The sequence below is a fragment of the Gekko japonicus genome, unplaced genomic scaffold (assembly GCF_001447785.1).
Source record: "Gekko japonicus isolate JY-2015 unplaced genomic scaffold, Gekko_japonicus_V1.1 scaffold1132, whole genome shotgun sequence".
NCBI classification, from domain to species: Eukaryota; Metazoa; Chordata; class Lepidosauria; order Squamata; family Gekkonidae; genus Gekko; species Gekko japonicus.
Genome location: NW_015170310.1, coordinates 495,984 through 519,457, shown reverse-complemented (window position 1 = coordinate 519,457; position 23,474 = coordinate 495,984). Strand labels below are relative to the sequence as shown.

Genomic DNA, 23,474 nt, shown 5'->3' with positions numbered 1-23,474 from the left:
TCAGTGGCTATTAGCCACAAGGTATAGATAGGGACTCTGGGGCAAGTGATGCTCTGTCTTCTTGGTGCTTGGGGGGGGGGGTCAACAGTGGAAGGGCTTCTAATGTCCTGGCCCCACTGGAGGACCTCCTGATGGCACCTGGTATTTCTGGCCACTGTGTGATACAGAGTGTTGGACTGGATGGGCCTTTGGCCTGATCCAACATTGGCATCTCTTAGGTTCTTATGTTCTTATGAGATCTCCAGGTGTCACCCGGAGTCTGGCAAGCCTACATTCTTGCTCATATTCTGAATCTTTTTTTTCCTGGGAAACTGCCACATGCCATCAGGAATGCATGCCTAAAAAGTGGGACAAACTCTGGAAAAAAAAATGCCCCCCATCTCGTCACCGAAAGTGGCATGCGCCAATTTTATATTTATATCCCTGTCAACCTGTAACGCATCAAAAAAAATCTAGACACACACGACCCAATTAGTTAAACAAGTATAAAGCCAATAGTCATGATAGTCTGACCCACAATCAAACAGTCATAAGACTTATAAAGAATGCTGTTTATGTATTGCAATCTAAATCACTATAACATGATACACAACTCAATAGAAAATCCTTGAACCAAGGTACATAATCAACGTTGTCTCCGGATTACATAACAACGTTTCAAAAAATGAATCTTCTTCAGGAGATATTATAGTGGTGCCGAAGCTCTCAGTTTCATAAATGTTAGACAACAAGTCTTAAGAATATTAAATTCAGATAGGACGCTGATCTCAATTAACATTCAGGCTCAAAATATGCTGCTATGTTTCTACTGGATCCTGGGCGTCTTTCATTTTTTGAAACGTTGTTATGTAATCTGGAGATGACGTTGTGTATCATGTTATAGTGCTTTAGATTGCAATACATAAACAGCATTCTTTATAAGTCTTATGACTGTTTGATTGTGTGTCAGACTATCACGACTGTTGGCTTTATACTTGTTTAACCTGTAACACATGACAGACTCGATACGCAGCGATGAGGATGTCTGGCAACTCTTATCATACTGTAGTTTGTATACACCGAAGGAACAGCAACCATGGCCTCCACCCCCCTGAACAAATCCCGCTGGCCTACCTGGACTCGTGAGGGCGCCGAGGGCACCGGTGGTTGTGGAGAGAGGGTTTGCATTGGTGGTGGTAGCTGAGGTTTGGGCGGCGGCGGCGGCAGCAGCCAAAGTGGCCAAATTCTGTAACTGTAAAGCGTTCATTCCTGCGGAGAGAACACAGAAGAAACTTTCGGCACTGAGGTTAGTTACAATATCTGGACCGTAACCTATTTCTGTAGCGGTAGACAAGAGCAAGAGTCCAGCGGCACCTTAAAGACTAACAAAATAGGTGGCAGTGTAGGAGCTTCCATGAGTCACTTCTTTAGAAGAAGTGACGTGTCTGAAGAAGTGAGTGGTGGTGACTCACGGAAGCTGATTTCCTGCCACATATTTTGTTATTCTTTAAGGTGCTAACTGGACTCTTGCTCTTGTCTATGGCTAAAAAGGTAAAGGTAAAGGTTCCCTTGCTCGAACGCCAGTCGAGTCCGACTCTAGGGTTGCGGTGCTCATCTCCGTTTCCAAGCCGAAGAGCCAGTGCTGTCTGAAGACGTTTCCGTAGTCATGTGGCCGGCATGACTAAACACCAAGGCGCACAGAACGCTGTTACCTTCCCACCGAAGTGGTACCTATATATCTACTTGCAATTTCTTGATTTCGAACTGCTAGGTTGGCAGGAGCTGGAACTAGAGACGGGAGCTCACTCCATCATGCGGCACCCGGGTCTCGAACTGCTGAACTACCGACCTTCCACAGCCTGCAGTTCAGCGTCTTAACCACTTGAGCCACCGCAGATCCCTGTCTGTCTATGACATAGACATATGTCTATGGCTACAGATGGGCTAACACGGCTACCCGTCTTGATCTATATTTCCGTAAAGCAGGATCAAACCCTTGCAAGTCGGGGTGGGATATTCTCGAAGATTTGAGGGCGGAGCCTGGGGTGGGTGGAGTTTGGGTAGGGGCAGGACCTCAACAGAGATGTAATGCCATAGAGTGCACCCTCCAAAGTAGCTGTTATCTCCAGGGGAACCGATTTCCATTGTGTGGAGACGAGGTGCAGTGTTGGGAGATCTCCAGGCCCTACCCGGAGGATAGCAATTCCACTTGCATGTTAGGTTTCCATCTCCTGGACATGTGCAGCTGCCTTATGCTGAATCAGACCATTGGTCTATCTACCGTCAGAATTGTCTACTCAGACTGGCAGTGGCTCTCCAGAGTCTCAGGCGGAGTTCTTTCTCGTCAACTCTTGCCAGAACTTTCAACTGGAGGTGCCGGGGATTGAACCTGGGACCTTCTGCATGCCAAGCAGAGGCTCTGCCACTGAGCCATGGTCCCTCCCCAACCTGCTTGAGGGTCGTTCGATAAGCTATCTGGACAATTCTGAATGGATGTAGAGGTGTCTGTCTAGGCCAGGGGTGGCCAAACTGTGGCTTGGGAGCCACATGTGGCTCTTTCACACATATTGTGCGGCTCTCGGCAAGGCAGTTGGGGAAGTGAAGGGGAGGCTTGCCTCCCCAACCGGTCCTCCCTTCCCTAGCCAGCGTTCCTCTCCCTGGGTAGGCTTGAGGTGGGGAGGGAGCAGAGAAAGAAAGCAACTTCAACTTTAAAGGCGTTCTCAACCCCCTGCCGGCTTGGAGAAAGCATTTGTCTTTTTAAATATCATCATCAATATCTGTTTTTACCCCTTTTGTTTTTATTTCTGGCAGTCTTATTTAATGCTAATAAAAAGCAAATTTGCATATTTTCCAATAAAAAATATATGTGTAACATTTGTTCATGTCTTGTGACTCTCAGACATCTGATATTTCTTCTACGTGGCTCTTACGTTAAGCAAGTTCGGCCACCTCTGATCTAGGCAGCGATAAGGTTACTGGGTTATATGCAAGATCCAGAAAGCCACTGTGTTAGAACTGAGGACTTTTGGCGGGCACAAGCTTATTATAGATAATTCAAAGAAAAGCCCCTTCCTTCCCCCAAGCACACGTCACATTCGCACCACGCCTAACGTTGCCATCCCAACCAAGTGAAAGATATACGTCTTGGTTATCTGCAGTCCAAGTTGGTACAGAGAGTCTCTCAAGGACACCTTCCCCTGGGAAATAAAGAGGAGGGAAAGGAGGTTGACTTGTGAAGTTATGTCTCCTAGAGGCGAAAAGTCTCACTCACTCCCCCCCTCCCCTTAGGAATTCCCTCCCCCCAGCAGCAATGGCAACCAAAGCAAGCAAAGTGTAGCACGGTTTGACAATTGCTTGCCAAAACGCGTCAAATCGCAAAGCGGCACGTCGAAGACACAGGTTCAGAGAGCCTCGTGATGATGTGAGTCAGGTTCAAACGATGTTTGTCTGTTTGTTTGTTTTTCGCATTTATATCCCGCCCATCCCATAAATGGGCTCAGGGCGGGTTACAACATTTCAATAAGCACAGTAAAATTTAAAACACATTATAAACGTATAAAATCAATAATCACAGCTTGCCGTAGGGAGAAACCGGCCCATTGATGTAGATAAGTATGGCCAGTTATCAGTGGGTGGGAGACAGCAACCCCGGGGGGGGGGGAATGTGTGGACGCCTGCTGCCTCCGCCAAAGGCCTGGCGGAAGAGCTTCGTCTTGCAGTCCCTGTGGAACTGAGTAAGATCCTGCAGGGCCCTGATCTCAATAGGGAGCATGTTCCACCAGGTGCGGGTCAGGGCGCAGGCTGGGAGGGCAGGATATAAATCCGGAAAATAAATAAATAAATAAATAAATAAGCAAGCAAGCCCTGGCCCTGATCGAGGCTAGGCAGACGTCCTTTGGGCCAGGTATCACCAGGAGATGTTGACTATCAGCAGGGGTCATTTTGTAGAAAAAGAGGTGCAGGAGCTCATTAGCACAACTTATTTGCATAACTTATTTGCATATGCCACACCCCCTGACATCACCGGAAGTGTGTCATGAGGCAACACCCACGGCTCAGGCTCCACTGGACTGTTTTGGATTGCTAGCTACTGGGGGGGGGGGCATGCAGATCTGCCCTCACAGAGGAGGGAGAGCTTGTACCTGAATAAAACCTGGTCTTAAAGGTGCCGCTGGACTGTTTTGGACCGTGGGGCCGGGGGGGGTTAGGGTCTGTAACTTACCTGGCTACTTCTTGCTCTGACTGAGGGCTGCTGGGAGCAGAGGGTTGGGGCTTGTTGCATGTGCCCGCCCCCTGGGCTCTTTGCTGCCGGAGCTCTGCTACTGTGCGCTCCTGCAGGAAATGAACCCTATCAGAGCGTAAAACTCTTCGAGGCGTATATGGGGAGAGGTATGTTGGTCTACTTCTGTTGTTTCTTCCACTTCTGTTGTTTCCCAGTCTTCGAAACGTACTTCTGAACTAAACTAGAGCTGCTCTTACTGGTAGAAAACAGACCAGTATTGCAGCTATTTAGGGTGAGAGTCTGCCAGAATCCATGAATGGAATACGGGGATCAGAAACTCACTGATCACATTTTTTTAGAATGGGGTTGGGCACCGGGGGGAGCCAAAGACATTCAGTGATATTTTCCGCAAATCATTTCAGCTACATGGGAGGGAAGGGGGTGTGATACAACCTGATCTGGTCAGATCTGGGAAGCTAGCAGGGTCAGTGCTTGGACAGGAGACCACCAAGGAGGGCTTCTGCAGAGGAAGGCCATGGCAAACCTCCTCTGACTCTCGGGTGCCTTGGAAGTCCATTGCTGGGGTGGCCATGTCAGCTTTGATTGACGGCACTTTCCCATGTATCTGAGCTACTTAGGAGGTAAGATACAGCAGGGACTCGGAGGGAAACTAGAGGGTGAAGGCCACGCCCTACAGGTGAAGTGCCGAAAGAATAAGGAACCTTGGCCCTGGTCACACGGCAAAGTTGCCGCGGGAGAGGCACAGGTGGGCGGATTATCTGGGCGCGATCACACCCCAACATCTGGGAAGTGGAGCGTACCCGTGGCTTACCGCCGACAATGCGCATTTAAAAACGAGTACCTCCAAGGTACTAGTAAACGTTTGCCACGGGCTGCCTCCAGACGCCTGTGGTGTGATTGCGTCAGTGCGCGGCATTCCCTTCCAGTCCCTCGTTTACCCTCTGGCGCTGAGGGAAGGACCCGTGCTGTGCCGCTGGCGTGTCTGATCAAACTGCGCCGGGGCAATTAGCCACACCTCCCCCCCACGATATCCGGCCGGTGTGCCCGTGGCCTTTGAATAGTTACCGCGGGGAAGTGGGTTGCTCAGACAACACGACACCAGACCAACTTGAAAATAAATCCTGGAAATCTTATAGGTGCGATGCTACCGACCAGGTTGTGAAAATGATTTGGCACAGAGCACTGCAGCCACCCTCAGTGGGATGGGACTTGGCTCGGTTTCAGTGGGAAGATCTAAACGAGGCTGTGAGTTGCAGGCTTAACAGATCGAGCGGTTTGGAAATCTCTCTCTTTTTGGCCAAAAACAGAAGGTGGAAGAAGTCTCCGTTGAAGGCTGGATGCCTGAAGGGCTGAAGCCGAAGTACTCTGGTAGGGCCCCGCCTGTTGTTCATAGCTCGAACACGAAGGTCCTTAATATGACCCCGGCAAAAATAAGAACAGGCCCTTCAGTGAACATAAGCCCAAAGAGTCAGGAAACAAGACTTCCACCTAGTTCCCATTCCTTTGTCAGTTCATACTAGGGTTGCCAGGTCCCCCGGGAGGGCAGAGGTTCCCCCGCTCAAAGGGTCCCCAATCCGCTGGTCCAGAAAGGCCAGCGGGGGGGAACCTGGCCCCCAAAGTGCCCGGTTTGGGCTGACATGATGATGTCACCCGGAGGTGATATCATTGCGCCGGGCACGTCACCGGCTGACGCTCTAGTGATAGCCTGAAAACTCTATGGTACCATAGAGTTTCCAGGCTGATTGCTAGAGCATCAGCCTGCGATGTGCCCAACATGATGACGTCACTTCCAGGTTACGCCATCGCAGCGTGCGAAACTCCCGGACACAGACCAACACTCGCCCGCTATTACCGGTAAGTGACTTGGCAACCCTAGTTCATACCTACATATGGTTTAGAAATATCGGGAGATTTGAGGGTGAGACGGGGGTTTAGGAAGTGGAAAGACTGTGGAAGGGTATAATGTTATGAAGTCCACCTTCCAAAGCAGCCATTTTCTCCAGCAGAAGAGAAGGAGGAGGAGGAGATTGGATCTATACTTCGTCCTTCACTCAGAGTCTCAGAGCGGCTTACAATCTCCTTCCCTTCCTTTCCCCACAACAGACACTTTGGGAGGTAGGTGGGGCTGAGAGAGCTCTGAGAGAACTGCTCTTGAGAGAACAGCCCTGAAAGAAATGGGACTGACCCAAGGTCACCCATCTGGCTGCATGTGAAGTAGTGGGGACTCGAACCTAGCTCTTCAGATTGCAGTCCGCCACTCTTACCCACCACGTCGAACTGTAAACAAATAAACAAGTGATTCGTGTACTCTGGAGATGCATCGCAATTCAGAGGAATCTCCAGGCCTCACCTGGAAGTTGGCAACCAGCAACCCACAGTGAACCCCGATGACGGGTATGTTTAAACAGGCCCTCACTCGACAATAAGGCACTCGGGCAAATAAACTCAGATTTTCTTCCCTGGCTTTAAGCGGCATGTAAACAACTAGATCTCTCCCAAGTCCCTGTCACCTCTGATAAATTTGCAAAGTCCAAAACACTCTAATTACAAAGTGTTATCAGCTTTGGTAATTGGGTGTTAACTATCGTGTCATGTAATTGTAGGGCTGCCCTTGCACTGTGAGTTCAGTATATCACCAGGGCTTTGCCGAGCTGACTGGAACACACAGCATCCAGTGTCTAAAATCACACCAAGTTGAAAAGGCTGTGTTTAAAAAAACCCCAGAAAGTATTATGCTTTAATTACATGTCTTCCTCATTCTAATTAATGGTGACATAGCAGTTAGAGTGTCAGAACAGAGTCTGGGAGACCCAGGTTCGAATCCCAGTCCTGCCGTGGAAGCTTGTTGGGTGACCTTAGGCCTGTCACATACACTCAGCCTAACCTACCTCACGGGGTTGTTGTGAGGATAAAATGTAGGAGGGGTGAACACAGTAAGCTGATTCGGGTTTCTGTTAAGGAGGAAGGTGGGATATAAATAGAATTGTCCAGCTCCAAGTGGGGGATGGGGATCTCCCGGGATTATAACCTCGACTGAGGGGTGACATGATCGAGGTTTTAAGATTATGCATGGGAAAGAGCAGGTAGAGAAAGAGGTACTTTTCTCCCTTTCTCACAACACAAGAACTCGTGGGCACTCCATGACACTGCTGAGCGGTCGGGGTAGAACGGATAAAGAGAAGTACTTCTTCACCCAAAGAGTGATTAACACATGGAATTCACTGCCACAGGAGGTGGTGGCGGCTACAAGCATGGACGGCTTCAAAAGGGAATTAGATAAGCATATGGAGCAGAGGTCCATCAGTGGCTACTAGCCACAAGGTATAGATAGGGACTCTGGGGCAAGGGATGCTCTGTCTTCTTGGTGCGTGGGGGGTGTGTGTCAACAGTGGGAGGGCTTCTAATGTCCTGGCCCCACTAATGGACCTCCTGATGGCACCTGGTATTTCTGGCCACTGTGGGATACAGAGTGTTGGACTGGCTGGGCCTTTGGCCTGATCCAACATTGGCGTCTCTTATGTTCTTATGTAACCTCATCTCCAGATGACCGAGACCGGTTCCCCTAGAGAAAAACGCCGCCGTGGAAGGTGGACTCGAAAGGGTGAGTCTGGGCAGTGGGCGGCTGTCTTTAAGGGCAGGCTCTACTGTGAGAAGATCTGAGAGAGATCACAAGCTCATTACAGGAAAAAGGCTCCTTTAAGTCGGCTGGCCCCGGGTTGTAGAGGCCTTTAAAGCTTAGTCCTCACACTCTTACCTCTTCACTCTGTTAATGTGTACGTCATTGGTCCCAGCCACCAGTCACTTCACTATCATTAAACGATGGCTTCTCTGCAGCTTGTCGAAACAAATAGACACCACAGGGCTACAAATGGCGGGGTTGCCAGTTCCAGCTTGGGAAATTCCTGGAGGTCTGGGGAGGGTGTTTAGGAAGGGAGCTCAGCTTCAGATGCAACACCACAGAGTTTGCCATCTGGAGCTGCCCTTTCCTTCAAGGGAACAGATCTCTGTGGTCAGCTGTCACTCTGGGAGGACTCCAGCCCCAACCTGGATGTTGGCAACTCTCGTGGTTGGTCAGAAGAGGCAATGCCAGGCTGGGGTGCTGGTACAAACGCCCAGGAATATCCTGGCTTGGGGAATCAGGGGACACCAGCGGTCCAATCCTGTGCTGTTGCCCGTTCCAGTGTTCCCAGAATCTCAAACGTCCCTCAAGCAGACCCTCGAGCTTCCCTCAAACGAAGCTATTTGTCACTGAGGAAAACAGCCTGGCTATTTTTCTGCACTTGTCAGATGGTCATTCTTCCTCTTCCCTGCAAGAAATTGGAACAACATGGCTTAGGCCACCCCTCTCCCTCCTGATTTCGATCTCGGACCTCTTCCTGTCATGTAATGGAGTAAGTGTAAGTTTAGTCCTCCATGTATCTTGTGAGTTGTGAACTGCTTAATTTATGTTGTTTTTAATTTATTTGGTTTTATAGCACTTGTGCCTTGTAAGCCGGCCTGAGCCTGCATGCGGGGAGGGCGAGGTAGAAATGGAATAAAATAAATAAATAAATAAATAAATAAGTCTACCTAACTTCTACCTCGGAGTCACCTTACCGCATAGTCCCTACCTGTTTACCTCAAGGAAATTCCTTGCCCTCAGCTGTCAACAAAACATGCACAAAAAGGAGAAAAATCAAGTGCTGTTGATTGTGTCACAAAGACCTATTGTATGGTTGTATTTGTTAAAAATCTCTGTCTACCCAGAGCAGGCCCGCCAGGTGGGAGGCCTCCCGCTGGCAAGCCCCGTTGCCCACTGCTGAGAAAAAAATAATAATGAAAAAGTTATATTACTGACATCACTATGGAACACCTGGATGTGACGTAGGGTAGCTCTAGGAATCGCCCGAAACTCTATGGTTTTACCACAAAGTTTTCAGTGATTCCTAGAGCTACCCTTTATTCTACTTAGAAGTGATGCAGTGACACTGGCAACATTGTTCGCATACCCTAGCAACCTGGGCCTGGCAATTTTAACCCAGAGCCATTATATTGTGTAAGAATTTCAGCTTCACTTAAGTGAGCCACTCCCCGCCCCCCAGCTATGGTCAGAAAACATGCCAGAAAGCCAGAGCCAATTAAAAATAAAAACCCCATCTCATAATGTCTAAACCAATCTAATTATTCCTAGATCCCCCGAAAATGACTGTCCTTTACTTTTATGAGATTAACATGCTGCCGGCTCCCTTTGCCGAACCCCACACTTTAAACAGCTCAAAGATTTCCTCTCCGCTCTCGCAGCAGAACTGGACAGAAAATGATTTGATCATCTCTCTTTGAAACTGAGGAACATTCCTCAAATGCAGCACTCTCTGAAGAAATGCAAATCACTTAAACTCTAAAGCACAGCCCGATAGAGAAGCACTTTAAAAAAAAACCAAAAACCACAAAAAGCAGAAAAATTCTGCCCATTGGGAATGAGCTCCCGGATACAAAATAACTCTTAATCTTTATGACGGGGGGGGGGGGTAATGTTGCAAAAATAAAAGTGGAATTCAACTCTGCCTTCAGTCATCTTGGGTATACCATTAAGCTATCGAGCTTGGCTAATATTCAGGAAAGCAAGGATCCCAACTTTGATTTCGCTGCATGGCAGATTAAAAATTACAATTAAATTATGTTCAAAACAGATGTACAATATGCCTGCTTGAAACGTAAGGGTTCTTTTTAAAAACGAAAAAACAAAAAAAACCCCTATTTATAAGGAGAGGGGCCATGAAAATTTAATTTAATGTTCACCTTAGGTAATTTTGTGTTTTATTGTTCACAGCAATTACCATAAATCTACATATCAATAAGCACAGAACAGATGTCAGTTGTTACAGCCGCTTGCCAATCAGGCCTGTTAAGAACTGGCAGATGGACGGCTGCAGATCTTTCTCATAAGGCCCATTAGCACATTCACAGGAAACCCGTGTAGTAGCCGCTGCACAAGGCCGCACAAGTCGCACTTGCAGGCCTGTTAAAACACAAATAAAACTGAGGCCCGAGATTTCCATTTCACAACTTGGTGCGTGCCCCCACCGCACAACGCTCCGTTGTTCAGTTTTTACGTTAGCTGCCTACTCATCCCCATCGAAGTCTATAAAGTGGGACTGATCAGTCAAGGATTGGGATAACATACAATCCCATACTAGGTCGTATTCCTAGGCTGTTTCCTCTCTATATAAAAAAGGCACTTCATTATTATTTAGAGGGACAAATGAGCATAATAAACTACAAATTTAATGTTCCAAATAGTCCAGTGGTTCATCTGATGACTTGTTTAAGGGTTTGCATCTGTCAGAAGTGAGGACCACGGTGGCTCAGAGGTTAAGACACGGAACTGCAGACTGGAAGGTCTTTAGTTCAGCAGTTCGAGACCCTGGTGCTGCGTGACAGAGTGAGCTCCCGTCTCTGGCCCCAGCTCCTGCTAACCTAGCAGTTCGAAAGCAAGGAATTGCAAGTAGATAAATAGGTACCGCTTCGGTGGGAAGGTAACAGCGTTCCGTGCGCCTCGGCGTTTAGTCATGCTGGCCACATGACAACGGAAAAATCTTTGGACAGCGCTGGCTCTTCGGCTTAGAGACGGAGATGAGCACCGCCCCCTAGAGTCGGATTCGACTGGCTTTTGAGCAAGGGAAACCTATCTGTCAGAAGTGGGATTTCAAGCGGGGACTTGTTAATAACTGGTATGGTCTGTATTTGTGTGGACCACTCGTAGGGACCATAACACTCAAGTCTTGGCCTATCTACACTGGCTCCCAAATTGTTTCTGTGCGTAATCCAAGGTGGTGTTCTAGACCTTCAAAGCCTTATACGGTTTGGGGCCAACACGCCAGAAGGACCATCTACTCCCTTATGAACTTGCCTGATGACTATTGTCATCTTCAGAGGCCCTGTTTTGGGCAACCCCCACCAGGGGTCGTTTCGTAGAAAAAGAGCTAGGGGAACTCATTAGCATAACTCATTAGCATATGCCACACCCCCTGACATCACCGGAAGGGTGTCATAAGGCCACACACCCCGCCCCCAACGGTCCCGGCCACCACCGGCCTTGCAGCTCCCCTGCCTAGCCCCATGAGGGGCCTGGCGGTGGACCTGCAAGGCCGGCGGGAGTGCAAGGAAGCCCCGCGAAGGCCCTCCCTGGCCCCAGGCAGGCAGGGGTGGGGAGAGGCAGGGAGGAAGCAACTTACCCTCCCTCTTCTCCTGCCTCCTCCTGGCTGAATGAGGGCTGGAAGCAGGGCGGCCGGAAGCAGGGGGCGGGGCTTCGTCATGTGCCCCGCTCCCCGTACCTCACCCGGGGGAACTGCGATCCCCCGCGTTTCCCCCCGAAATGACCTCTGACCCCCACCCTCTGAGATCAGGCAAGTGGCAACACAGGAGAGGGCCTTCTCAGTCATGGCACCAAAGCTCCGGAACGTTCTCCTCAAGGAGATTCGTCTGTCCCATTCTGTTGCTATCGTCCACCAGCTAGTGAAGAATTGTGGGGGGTTTTTTTTGTTTCATTTGGCATTCCTTCAGTGGTCCCTCCTTCCCAATCAATGTTTTAATTGCTGCGTTTGTGTTTTGCATTCATTTTGTTTTTTTAAATTGTTTTAATTACATGCATTTAGGGAGAGTTGATTTGAATGGTTTCAGAATGTCATTTTCGTCACGCGTGTTTTAAATTGTTAGCGGCCTCGGTGGCCCTTGTAAGGGCAGCGAGGCGGGAGACCGATTGTGCAAATAAAGAAGCAAAACAAGACGGAGTCTGATTACCATCTTCATACTCAAAGGTCATTATACTGTCGTATTGGAGCCCACAGATTCCAGCACTCAGAGTTAGTAAAAGTCATCACAAGTACCAATCTTAAACGAACATTCGTATACTTGGTACCGAATCATTTACATGTACGAAACACGTATTCCTGGTATGAGAAATAGATACAGCTAGAGCTCTATTATTCTGCAAACATTTATTAACAATGGAAGGCCAATATGTGACTGAATTTTAACAACAAAAAAAGGATGACTGGATCCTTAAAAAGCTAAAATGAATAGGGCCTGAGCAAAGTTCGAGACCAGTGGCACCTTTAAGACAAACGAAGTTTTATTCAAGGTATAAACTTCCGTGTGCATGCACGCTTCTTCAGATACACCGAAATGGAAGTTACCGATTAGGGTTGCCGGGTCCCCTGGTCAATCAGGCTGGGGGATTTGGGGGTGTTCCAAGGGTGGGCACGGATGCCCCCAAGCTGCGGCCGCCCACGGCCACCCCTCTCCCTCCCTGCTGGCCCCGCCCACTTTCCCAAAACAACTGGTGGGCAATGCTCCCTCTAAGCTGTGGCGTCTTGTGAGCAAAAATTCTACTTTGTGAGCGACTGGCATCAAAGTTGTGAGCGAGCCATTTGGCCACTGCATACATTAGTTTGCTCTTCAGCCCTCCTTCCCGAGCTAAGACAAAAACGTGTGAGCCGGAGGCTAAAAAGCTGTGAGCTAGATCACACTAACTCAGCTTAGGGGGAACACTGCTGGTGGGCACCTGGAAAGGGGGCAGTGGTCGCCGTTGCACCCACCGGCACCACGCTGGGGTCCCCAGAACTAAGTTAACCTAACTTTTTTATCCCAGGCCATTAAAATGCCTGTTCAAAACAGCATGTCTTTAATGATCTCCGGAAGATGTCTGAGTTATGAATTTAGTTAGAATCTCTTGTGAAAGAAAACTCCAGAGGTGGGAACTGGTCTAGCTGAATGGCCTTTAGCCCCATCTTTGTGCACAGAAGACATTCACAAAAAGCTGCTCCCAGCTCTCCAGGACAGACTATAGAGATTCAGGGATATAGGGTGGTGGGATATAGGGAGGAGGCAGTCTTAAGGCTTTTGTTAGCTCTGAGAACAGGCTTCCTCGGGAGGTGGTGGGCTCTCCTTCTTTGGAGGCTAGATGGCCATCTGAGGGCAATGCTGATTCTGTGAACTTAGGCAGATCATGAGAAGGGAGGGCAGGAAGGGTTGCCTCAGTGCTTAGTTCTCGTGGCCCTTTCTTACATGCCCAGGGAAATGCTGATTGCCACTTTGGGGTCAGGAAGCAATTTTTCTCCAGGCCAGTTTAGCTGGAGATCCTGGAGGTTTTTTTGTCATCTGCTGGGCATGGAGTCATTGTGTATGTATGTGTGGGGGGGAGGTATTTGTGAATTTCCTGCATTGTGCAGGGGGTTGGACTAGATGACTCTGGAGGTCCCTTCCAACTCTATGATTCCATGTTTCTGTGGATATAGAAAAAAAAGTGCTGTTGGGTTACACAGAAAAACCTTTCCATGTATTTTTGCCTCTGTATCCCTAGCAAAGCAGAATGATTACCGTCATCCCTTAAATCTCAAAGCCAGTTTAAAAAAAAAATGCCAACTGTGAAAATGTTGTTTATCATATTAAGATATATTTTTGATGAGGGCTGGGGGGGGGGAGAGGAAGAGAACCTGTGGGTAGATTATAAGCGTAACATAATGGAAGCCGCCAGCGCTTGCCAACGGATCTGAGCCAGAGAAAATAACTCAGAGATATTGTCATCTGTGGGCCAATTTATATTGTCAGACAGCGGGTTTCACATTAGTCTCCGATGCCAGTGCAATAATGGCATATTGTAAGGCTGAAGCGTACAATGCCTACGGGGAGTAGCTCATCCCTTTTTCATAGGCGTATTTCAAGATCCATTCAAAAGCGAGGCCTTAATAATAATAAAAAAAAACAGAGAGAGAGAGAGAGAGAGAGAGAGAGAGAGAGAGAGAGAGGAAAACACAAAGACAACGTACGGAGAACATAAACCCGTTTTCTTTTACTGGGCCACTGGAAGGCACCACCAATTTGCTGATTTTGTTGGAGCATAATTAAAAATACACTAACGATGCACCGATGGCAGCGTGGGAGGGGGGTTTGTCATTCTTTTATGAGCCACGAAAATTTCAAACGAGGGAAGGCAAGGGGGGGGGAGAGAAAAAGCTTTTAGCAGTTTTGCAGGGGAGGCATAACAGACATCTGTTCTCTGATTTGCTGACTTCTCCGGCATCATGTTAAGTTAGGATACCAGCATGGCGGGTCACCCGGCGGGAGCGACCTTTTATTAATCACCGTACATCACTTACTACTGGCACGCAGCTGGTTATGAAGCAGCCGTCTAACTCGCTGCCTTTCAAAGGCGCTTTATACTTTCTCCCTTTGTCTTTCTTCTCCGCCACTTTCTTCTTCTTGCCCCTCCCCTCTGCACCCCCGGACCAAAAAAAGAAGAATCAAACGCTTTAATGCAAGAATCCTCTGCTTTGTAATATTGTGGGCTAAGTCTGTAATATTTGCTTTTAAAGTCACTTAGTTAATTTCCCACGATTAATTTCCCATGATTATAAAAAGAGACCCAGCAGCCTGGATTTTTTTAAAAAAGGTAAGGCCCAGTAATCTCAGGTTTTGTTAAGAATGTCACAACACTTTTTAACAGCTGCTACTTATTATCAAAATAGGCCGAGGCTATCATTAATTTTGATTGCTCGGAACTGGCAGAAACTTCTCGCTCGAGATCAGACACACATGGCCTCTCGCTGTTGGTCTCCTGCGACGTGTTAAGGGACCGGCATGGGAACGGACATTTCCACGGATATGAAGAAAAATAGTGAACATTTACGACTGGCAAAGGCTCTAAAGCAGGGGTCATTTCCTGCAGGAGCGCACAGGAGCGGAGCTCCGGCAGTAAAGAGCCCAGGGGGCAGGCACATGCAACAAGTCCCGCCCCCTGCTCCCAGCCATGAGGAGCAAGAAGCAGTGATGTCAGGGGTGTGTGGCATAGGCAAATGAGTTATCATAATGAGTTATGCTAATGAGCTCCTGCACGTCTTTTTCTACGAAATGACCCCTGCTCTAAAGTAAAGAGACATACAGACCATTTCACACATTCCATTTTGTTTTTAGAGGGAGACCTGACATACTTTCAGTGTACGCCAGAAAACCTTCGGAATGAAGACCACAAACCTGTAAATCATAGAGACACACGCCTGTATACACGTTCTAGATGGGCTCGAACGACACATGAAACTGGGAGTTCTGTGATGGGAACTCCGAAACACATTTCTTTCTGAATCATGGGGCTGTGTTGATTTGGACCAGGATGACAGTGTGTGTGTTGGGTGTAAACCTCCCCCCCGATGCCGTTTCCCAGACGTGATCCACTCTGCAGAGATGTTGGCAAAACTGATACCAAGTCGATATGGTAACCCTACCTTAAAGCTTCAAATTGGCTGTACTAGCCTGGTGTAGTTGGTTGGGCTGAGGGAGGCAAATTCAAAGCTCCACTCTGCCATGTAGCTTGCTGGGGACAGTCACACTCTTTCAGATGGACCTACCTAACAGGGTCGTTGTTGGGAGAATAAAATGGAGGGAAGGAAGAATGATGCCAGCCACCATGACTTCCATGGAGAAAGGGCACGATCAAAACGTGGTAAATAAATAAACAAACTTCAGCCAGTGGAAGTATGTACTTTGAGGTCCAATCTTGGAAATACATGGAATTGAAAGGAGGAGGAGGAGGAGGAGGAGGAGATTGGATTTATACCCTGCTTTTCACTACCCAAAGGAGTTTCAAAGCGGCTTACAATCTCCTTTCCCTTCCCCTCTCCACAACAGACACCCTGTGAGGTAGGCGGGGCTGAGGGTGCTCTTTCGAGGACTGCTCATGAGAGAACAGCTCTGAGAGAACTTGTGACTGACCCAAAGTCATACCAGCTGGCTGCATGTGGAGGAGTGGGGAATCAAACCCGGTTCTCCCAGATTAAGAGTCCGCGCTCCTAACCACCAATTTGGTTTGGGGTCATGGCTCAGTGGTAGAGCATTCGCTTGTCAAGCCGGAGGTCCCAGGTTCAATCCCTGGCGTCTTCAATCAAACTTGAGAGTCTGAAGAGCCACTGCCAGTCTGGGTAGACAATACTGACCTTCGCGGACCAACAGTCTGATTCAGTATAAGGCAGGTTTATGGGAAGAATGTGGAGGAGTCTGCCAAAATGTGAGGCCTACACTACTCGGGACTCTACCACCTGCTTCAACGAAAGGAGGGAAAGCTTAAAAATGCCCCAGATGGTGCATCTTGGCTGACAGTCTCTCTCCCCGCCCCACCCTCCCAAATGGATGAACCCCCCCCCTTAAATGATGACTCACCAGCCATTTGTTGAATGCCGCTGAAGGCACCCAAGTTACTGGAGGAGGTCGCTTGCTGCAGAAGCTACGGAATTAATAAACAGCAACAAGAGCGTTAATGAGGTTAATCGCGCAACAAGTTAAAAAGATTTAAAAACAAAAATTATCTGAATCAAATTAAATTTGGGATACTTATAGTTTCCTTTACATTTATACAGTCTCTTGCTTCTGCCTGGTGTTGGAATGAAGGTCCCCAGAGTCGATGCTGTAAATCCATATTAATGTCTAATCTCTATTAAGAAACACACAGACACTGGGGAAACTCAATAACATTGCTGCTTTAAAACAATTAATCAATTTACTCTTTTTAACAGCCAGGTGTTAAATCTATTTCAGCCCAACATAGCGTGACTAATCATCGCCCTCCGCAGTTTAGCGGTTACCATAACTCATCTTCTGTCAATCAGGGTCTGTTTCCCACCTCCCCGCTTAAAACACACAGGGGCTCACTTCCTCCACATCACTTGATGGCATGCGGTCGTGCTAGACCCCCGAGTGACGCCGAATTGAGGGACAGGAGGGCCCTATCACATTCTCTGATCTTTGCGTCATGCTTTCCCGGAGTGGCTGCTCTCATCCAGGCGCACTGAAGCCGTGGGCTGAGTTCACACATGACCCTGGGAGGACTATAACACCCAGCAATTACTTGCACAGACGAATGGGCCGACACCCGTGCCAGAAAGAATTTCCCCAAGCAGTGCAAAGGCACTGCCTTTCAAGGGAGGCAAATCACCCATCCCGGCCACAGCCTGTTGTCAGGTGGGTTGGAGAGGAGATTGGGTTTATACCCTGCCCTTCACTACCAGAAGGAGTCTCAGAGCGGTTTACAATCTCCTTCCCCTTCCCACAACAGACACCCTGTGAGGTAGGTGGGGCTGAGAGAGCTCTTTTGAGGACTGCCCATGAGAGAACTTGTGACTGACCCAGAGTCACACCAGCAGCTGCATGTGGAGGAGTGGGGAATCAAACCCAGTTCTCCCAGATTAAAGTCTACGCTCCTATCCACTACACCAAACTGGCTGGTTCACGCACTTGTGACCATCCCCTGGTAACTGCCACCAACATCCAGTGATTGTTTGCATGTGTATAAAATGGTCCCGAACACAGAGGTGGGATTTTCACGGCAACGCAAAGCACTGCCTGCCAATGTTCCCTCTAAGCTGCAGAGCCATGTGAGCAAAAATTCTAACTTGTGAGCTACGGGCATTAAAAGTTATGAGGGAGCAATTTGGCTACTGGATAAATTAGTTTGCTCTGGAGCCATCCTTCCTGAGCTGAGACAAAAATGTGTGAGCCGGAAGCTAAAAAAACTGTGAGCTAGCTCGCACTAACTCAGCTTAGAGGGAACAATGCTGCCTGCCAAAGGGCAGCAGATCAAGCATCCCGCTGGCTCACACATGCACAAAGTCCTGACGCCAGGTAATGACTTGCATGTCTGTTGCCCTGTTTTGATTGCAACCCTTTTTCAAATTGGAGACCATTCGCACATACAGCTGCTGGTCATTGAGCGAGATTCGTTCATGTGTGAACCAGAGCCCAGCAACAGAGGTAGAGAGAGTTATGGACTCATGGGATCTGCAGTCCCTTTGGACGTTATATCTTGTCTGACTGCTCTACTTTGTGCGGAGCAGTTTACTAGGGTTCTGAAATCCCACACCACTGGGAGCCGGGGTAGCATTTTTTTGCAATGGCTTTCAAGGTACACAGAAGTCTTCACTGGGAAACTTCCCCTAAAGCAATTAGAACATTCACCCCACCCAAAGATATGGCCAAACCACTTTTCGTCATCACTGCTGTGGCTTCAACTTTCTATAACAACATGACAAGGGATCATGCTCTATGTTCCCAACAGTGCCTAGGTGCATAACTCACGGGTACCCAATGAAGCTAGCGGGCAGTAGGTTCAGGACAGACAAAACAAAATACTTCTTTATCCAATGAGTACACTGTCGGATGCATTGCCGGTGGACGTACTGATGGCCATGAGCATAGATGGATTCAAGAGGGGGTTAAGCAGATAAGAAGAGAGGTCCATCCATGATTGTTAGCCATGGACCTAAAGGGACTCTCCGCATTCATAGCCAGCAAAGCTCTGAAAGCCAATGCTAGGAGGCAGCATTAGAGAAGGACTTGGTCTCTACACCGTGTGTTTGCCCACCGGGGCGACTGGTTGGCCGCTGTGTGAAACAGGATGCTGGACTTGATGGACCACTGGACTGATCTGGCGGGGGATATTCTTCTGGTGAAGGAGAACGATCATAAAGGCACCAAGCACAAGACCAACCCCACTCTGAAACAACTACCCTTTAACAGGGATCCCATCTGGACGCCGACTTTGCTCTGTACCTGCATCTTATCTCCGTGCAGGATTCTAGTCCCAAATGCAGAGAAATTAGGTTGAAAGGGAATGCCTGGTGAAAGCTGAGCAGCTAGAGTCCAGTAGCACCTTAAAGGCTGCAATCACACGCAGAATTAGCCATGCCGTAGGTGCAAATGCCGGGCGGATTTTAAGGGCGCGATCAGATGCAAACATCTGGGAAGCGTCCCGCACCCATCGGCTACCCGTTTTGCTCTGCCGCAGAAGCGGGGTACAAAGACACCGGGGAAAGTCCGGTAGCAAACGGGTTGCTACGGGCCAGAAACGGACTCCCCCCTGTGTGATTGCTCCAGCGCGCTCCCATGGCATCGGGATGGTCTGATCAGGCCATCCCGACTCCATGCCATTGTTTGTTTCCACGTTTCGGTATGTGCATCATCGCACACTGCATAGGGAGCACTCAGTGCGGAGATGCAAATAATCGATCCCTCGCTGAAGCGCACTGAAAAAACGTGGCAACCCCCCCGATTCACCCGCGGTCACTTCTGATCACGCAGTGGCGGGCTGCCCCCGCAGCTCCCAGGGACTGTGTGATCGCGCAACTGTGGGTCAAATTCCTACGGAGCAAATAGCCTCACTTCTCCCACCCACCATGTTATCTTGCGTGTGTGATTAACAAAATTTGTGGCAGGCCACAAATCAACAAAATCTGTGTTATTCTTTAAGGTGCTTCTGGACTCTTGCTCTTTTCTACTATTTACATTGGGTTGGCGCCTGTGGTGACTTTCCCGCCAAATCTTCCATGAGTTAAAAAAGACTTCCCCCATCTGAGAAAATCTTTCTCCGCTGGAAGAGGCCTTTTCTCCATCAATGGAAAACTAAGCAGAGGGATTTCCGGGATCTAACTTAACTTGGACCACTTCCGCAGTAGTGAAATTCCTGGCACCGAATGTTTTAAAACTGTGCGTTATGTGACATTTCCTGCAGTAGGTTTTTCTACTGAACAGCAACCCTTATAACCTTCGCTTGTTATTTATTTTTGTCTTCGCCTATCTTAGAACATCTTCATCACGTTACATGTTCATTTGCTGTTCAGCCCCTGTCTGTAAGTTTAGACCCTTACCTTCCATGCCAATGTAGCTGGAAAAAGTGTGCATGCGCATGGAAGTTCGTACCTTGAATAAAGGTAAAGGTAAAGGTTCCCTTGCTCGAAAGCCAGTCGAATCTGACTCTAGGGTTGCGGTGCTCATCTCCGTTTCAAAGCCGAAGAGCCAGCGCTGTCCGAAGACGTTTCCGTGGTCATGTGGCCGGCATGAATAAACACCAAGGTGCACGGAACGCTGTGATCTTCCCACCGAAGTGGTACCTATTTATCTACTTGCAATTTCTTGCTTTCGAACTGCTAGGTTGGCAGGAGCTGGAACTAGAGACGGGAGCTCACTCCGTCATGCGGCACACCCGGGTCTCGAACTGCTGAACTACCGACCTTCCACAGCCTGCAGTTCAGCGTCTTAACCACTTGAGCCACCACAGCGCCTTACCTTGAATAAGTTGGTCTTAAAGGTCTTTGTTGGCCTTAAAGGTGCCACCGGACTCTAAATTTGTGAATTTGTGGCTAGAGCGCTGTTCACAGGACACTTTAAAAGCTGTGCAGCTGAGCCCAGTGTGTCTATCTAGTCACTGCCGCTCTCCAAGGAGTCGATAAGAGGGAGCAGATGTGGCTCAGCGACAGAGCATCTGCCTGGCACGTCGAAGGCCCCAGGACCTGGCGGTAGGTGATGTGAAAGGCCTCCAGAGCCACTGCCAGTCAGAGACTAGACAATACTGTTTGTGATGGACCAAGGGTCTGATTCAGTATGAGGCAGATGCATGTGTTCACGAAGTCTCTGCCCATCCTGCCACCTGCAATGCTGAAGATATTGAGAAGAGAGTCCAGGGCTATTTGGGGGCAGGAACGCACAGGAACGGAGTTCCGGCTGGCTCCTGACTTGGCCACGCCCAGCAGGAACTCATTAGCATAATAGGCCACACCCAACAGCAGAAACTCATTAGGATTGGCTACGTTAGGGGTGTGTGGCCTAACATGCAAAGGAGTTCCTGCTACAAAAAAAGGCCCTGGGTTTTGACAACAAAGTAAACAGAATAAGAAGCGAAAGTTGGGTGTGGTTGGATGACCACACTTCTGGTAACATGTGGCGTGTAGCCTAATAGGCTAATGAGCTGTGCTGTCAGGGGTGTGGCCTAATATGCTAATTGTTTCTGCTGTTGGGTGTGTCCTATTATGCTAATGAGTTCCTGCTGGGCTTTTTCTACCAAAAAAGCCCTGAGAGAGTCTGAGGACTTCTGTGTGTAAGCACACGCTCCGCTAGTGAGGTATAGGTCTTTCAGCCAACGTGCACAGAACAGGGTTGCCAGGTCTTACCTGGCTGCTGGTGGGGGGGGGGTGCACAGAGGATTCAGGAAGAAGACCTCTACACCGTGACCCCTTCAAATGCCGACTACTTCTCCCTGGATCGTTCTTAGCGTCATAATCCAAAGGCATTTGTCTTTCCATCCTTCCCCACATTTCCCATATTACAATTTTAAGCATACACCTGGAATTGCTTTCATGTGTTCCTGTAAACCTGCAACATGCTTGCAATATTTGAATACAGCAAACTCTTGTTTTCAACCAGGCATACATCAAAGGTGCAACGTGCAAATGCAGGAGTGACCGGGTTCCCACTTGCATGTACATGATAGAAAACATGAATTGGCTGATTCGTAATGCATGGTGGCCTTCGTTGGCCGCATTCCAGAAAACAAATTGATCCCTACACATATATCATAAGAACATAAGAGAAGCCATGTTGGATCAGGCCAGTTACCCATCCAGTCCAACACTCTGTGTCACACAGTGGCCAAAACCCAGGTGCCATCAGGAGGTCCCTAAGCCCTTCCACTGTTGCCCCCCAAGCACCAAGAATACAGAGCATCACTGCACTGGACATAGCCTTCCATCTATACCTTGTGACTAATAGCCACTGATGGATTTCTGCTCCATATGTTTATCCCTCTTGAAGGTGTCTATGCTCGTAGCCACCACTACTTCTTGCCACAGTGAATATCCACTGAATTACAAAAAGAAAGTAAGCTAATCGTTCCCCGGCACCATTTTTTTACCTGTGCATTTTACATTTTCCTTTCAAAATCCAAAAAACTCTGATAATCTACTGGATAAAATTAACTCACTCACAATTTTTTAAATAGACGTGTTCAGGATTATAGCTAGGAATTGAGGGTTTAATTGAAAACTTCAAATAACTTTCCGTTTTTCTTCAAATTTGCTGTCATGATCTGGGCTGTGCCACTGGAGGCCTAGTAGGCCTAGGGAGCCTGGCTAGCAGCAGGGGAGGCTGGGCCTACACACCCCAGAAGGCCTTGGGAAGTTTTGGCACCGATTTTGGCCAATAGGGAAGAAGAGGGCTGGGGGATAAAGAACTGGTGCAAGAAGAGAAGCTGTTCTTCTTCCCAGGGAACAGGACTAGAAGGAAGGCTGCTATGGGGAAGAAACCCTCATCCTGAGGGAAGGGCGAGTAGTCTAAGGCCACTTGAGATAGTGAGCTAGGGACAGTATATTTAGACGCGTTAGGGCATTTGATTTATTTTCTTTTCACCCACTTACTGTTATTATCCCTGCACCTTGTTTGTTTGACCTCCTATAAAATAAACCGTTTTCATTGTTCACTCTGCCTGGTCCTCACGCTCATTTCGGCTAAAAGGGAGGTCTAAAGGCATGGGAGGGTGCTCTGGGCCTTCTCAGAGGAGCCTGGAACCAGAGTGGTGGCAGTGTCAGATGACACCCCACTTGAGCAGTGACAGTTGCATACCTAACTTTCTGGAGATTTTTTTTTTTTAATCTGGTACAATTAAAGGAAAGAAATAAACAACATTCAGTGTTTAAAGAAACACGTGGAAATCACAGCAAAGGTGAAGTTATCTTTCTCACCGAAATAGCAGAGGTGCTAAATAAGCAGAGCTGAACGAACGCGGAGACAGGTATGTATGTAGATACTAAGTCTCACGTCAAAAAGTGATGATTTGCTCAGAAGGCCCTCGAAATGCCACCATTTGAAATTCGGCATTGGAATTTCAACACTCTGATCTCGAAACGTTGCTGTCTCATTACAATTTTGAGAAATGGTTTGTGGGTCATTCCCCTCCAGTTCACTTCATGTCTAGTCTTAATGCTCCAGTTCGCTGCTAAGACCCAGAAACAAATCTCTGGTTTATCTTCAGTAGATAGCAGCCGTGAGTGTTCCTAGTTCAGTTGTGGACTGTGGTCTAGGACAGGGGGGCTAAACTGTTTCTCCTGCACTGCCTTCCTGATCTTCCATGTCTCCAGGGCTTTTTTGGGGGGGGAGGGGGAGGTGCCGGAGCTCTCAAGAGGGAAATGAAGTTTTCAATCTGTATACTGAAAACTCATGAACCTTTAAACGTTTTAAAAATAATTTTGTCGAGGAGGTTCCGGAACTCCGTTCCAGCGCATTCCCTCCAGAAAAAAAGCCCCGCATGTCCCTCCTCCCACCCCCATTTGCCCCTTAGCAGAAACACACAGGAAAGTTCAGGGGACTTTTTGAGACCGTGACAAGGACATGGGTTCTAGTTAAGCCCCACACATCGCAGCCCTGATCCAAATCACGCCCACCCCACACAGCTACTCTGCCC

At 48.4% G+C, this 23,474-nt stretch overlaps 1 protein-coding gene and 1 non-coding gene across 5 annotated transcripts in view; one reads left to right on the top strand and one right to left on the bottom strand.

The window, feature by feature from the left end:
- Window positions 1-23,474, bottom strand: part of CELF2 (CUGBP, Elav-like family member 2) — a 468,221-nt gene that overhangs the window by 40,358 nt on the left and 404,389 nt on the right. For all 4 annotated transcript variants that reach the window (XM_015417989.1, XM_015417991.1, XM_015417990.1 and 1 more), the window contains 2 exons: window positions 16,412-16,475; window positions 1,114-1,248 (listed from right to left, as the gene is read on the bottom strand). In XM_015417989.1, the coding sequence (XP_015273475.1) occupies window positions 1,114-1,248; window positions 16,412-16,475 (199 nt within the window). The remainder of the gene's footprint in view (window positions 1-1,113; window positions 1,249-16,411; window positions 16,476-23,474) is intronic.
- TRNAD-GUC lies at window positions 16,064-16,135 on the top strand. Its single transcript has one exon. It is a non-coding gene; the product is annotated as a tRNA-Asp (tRNA).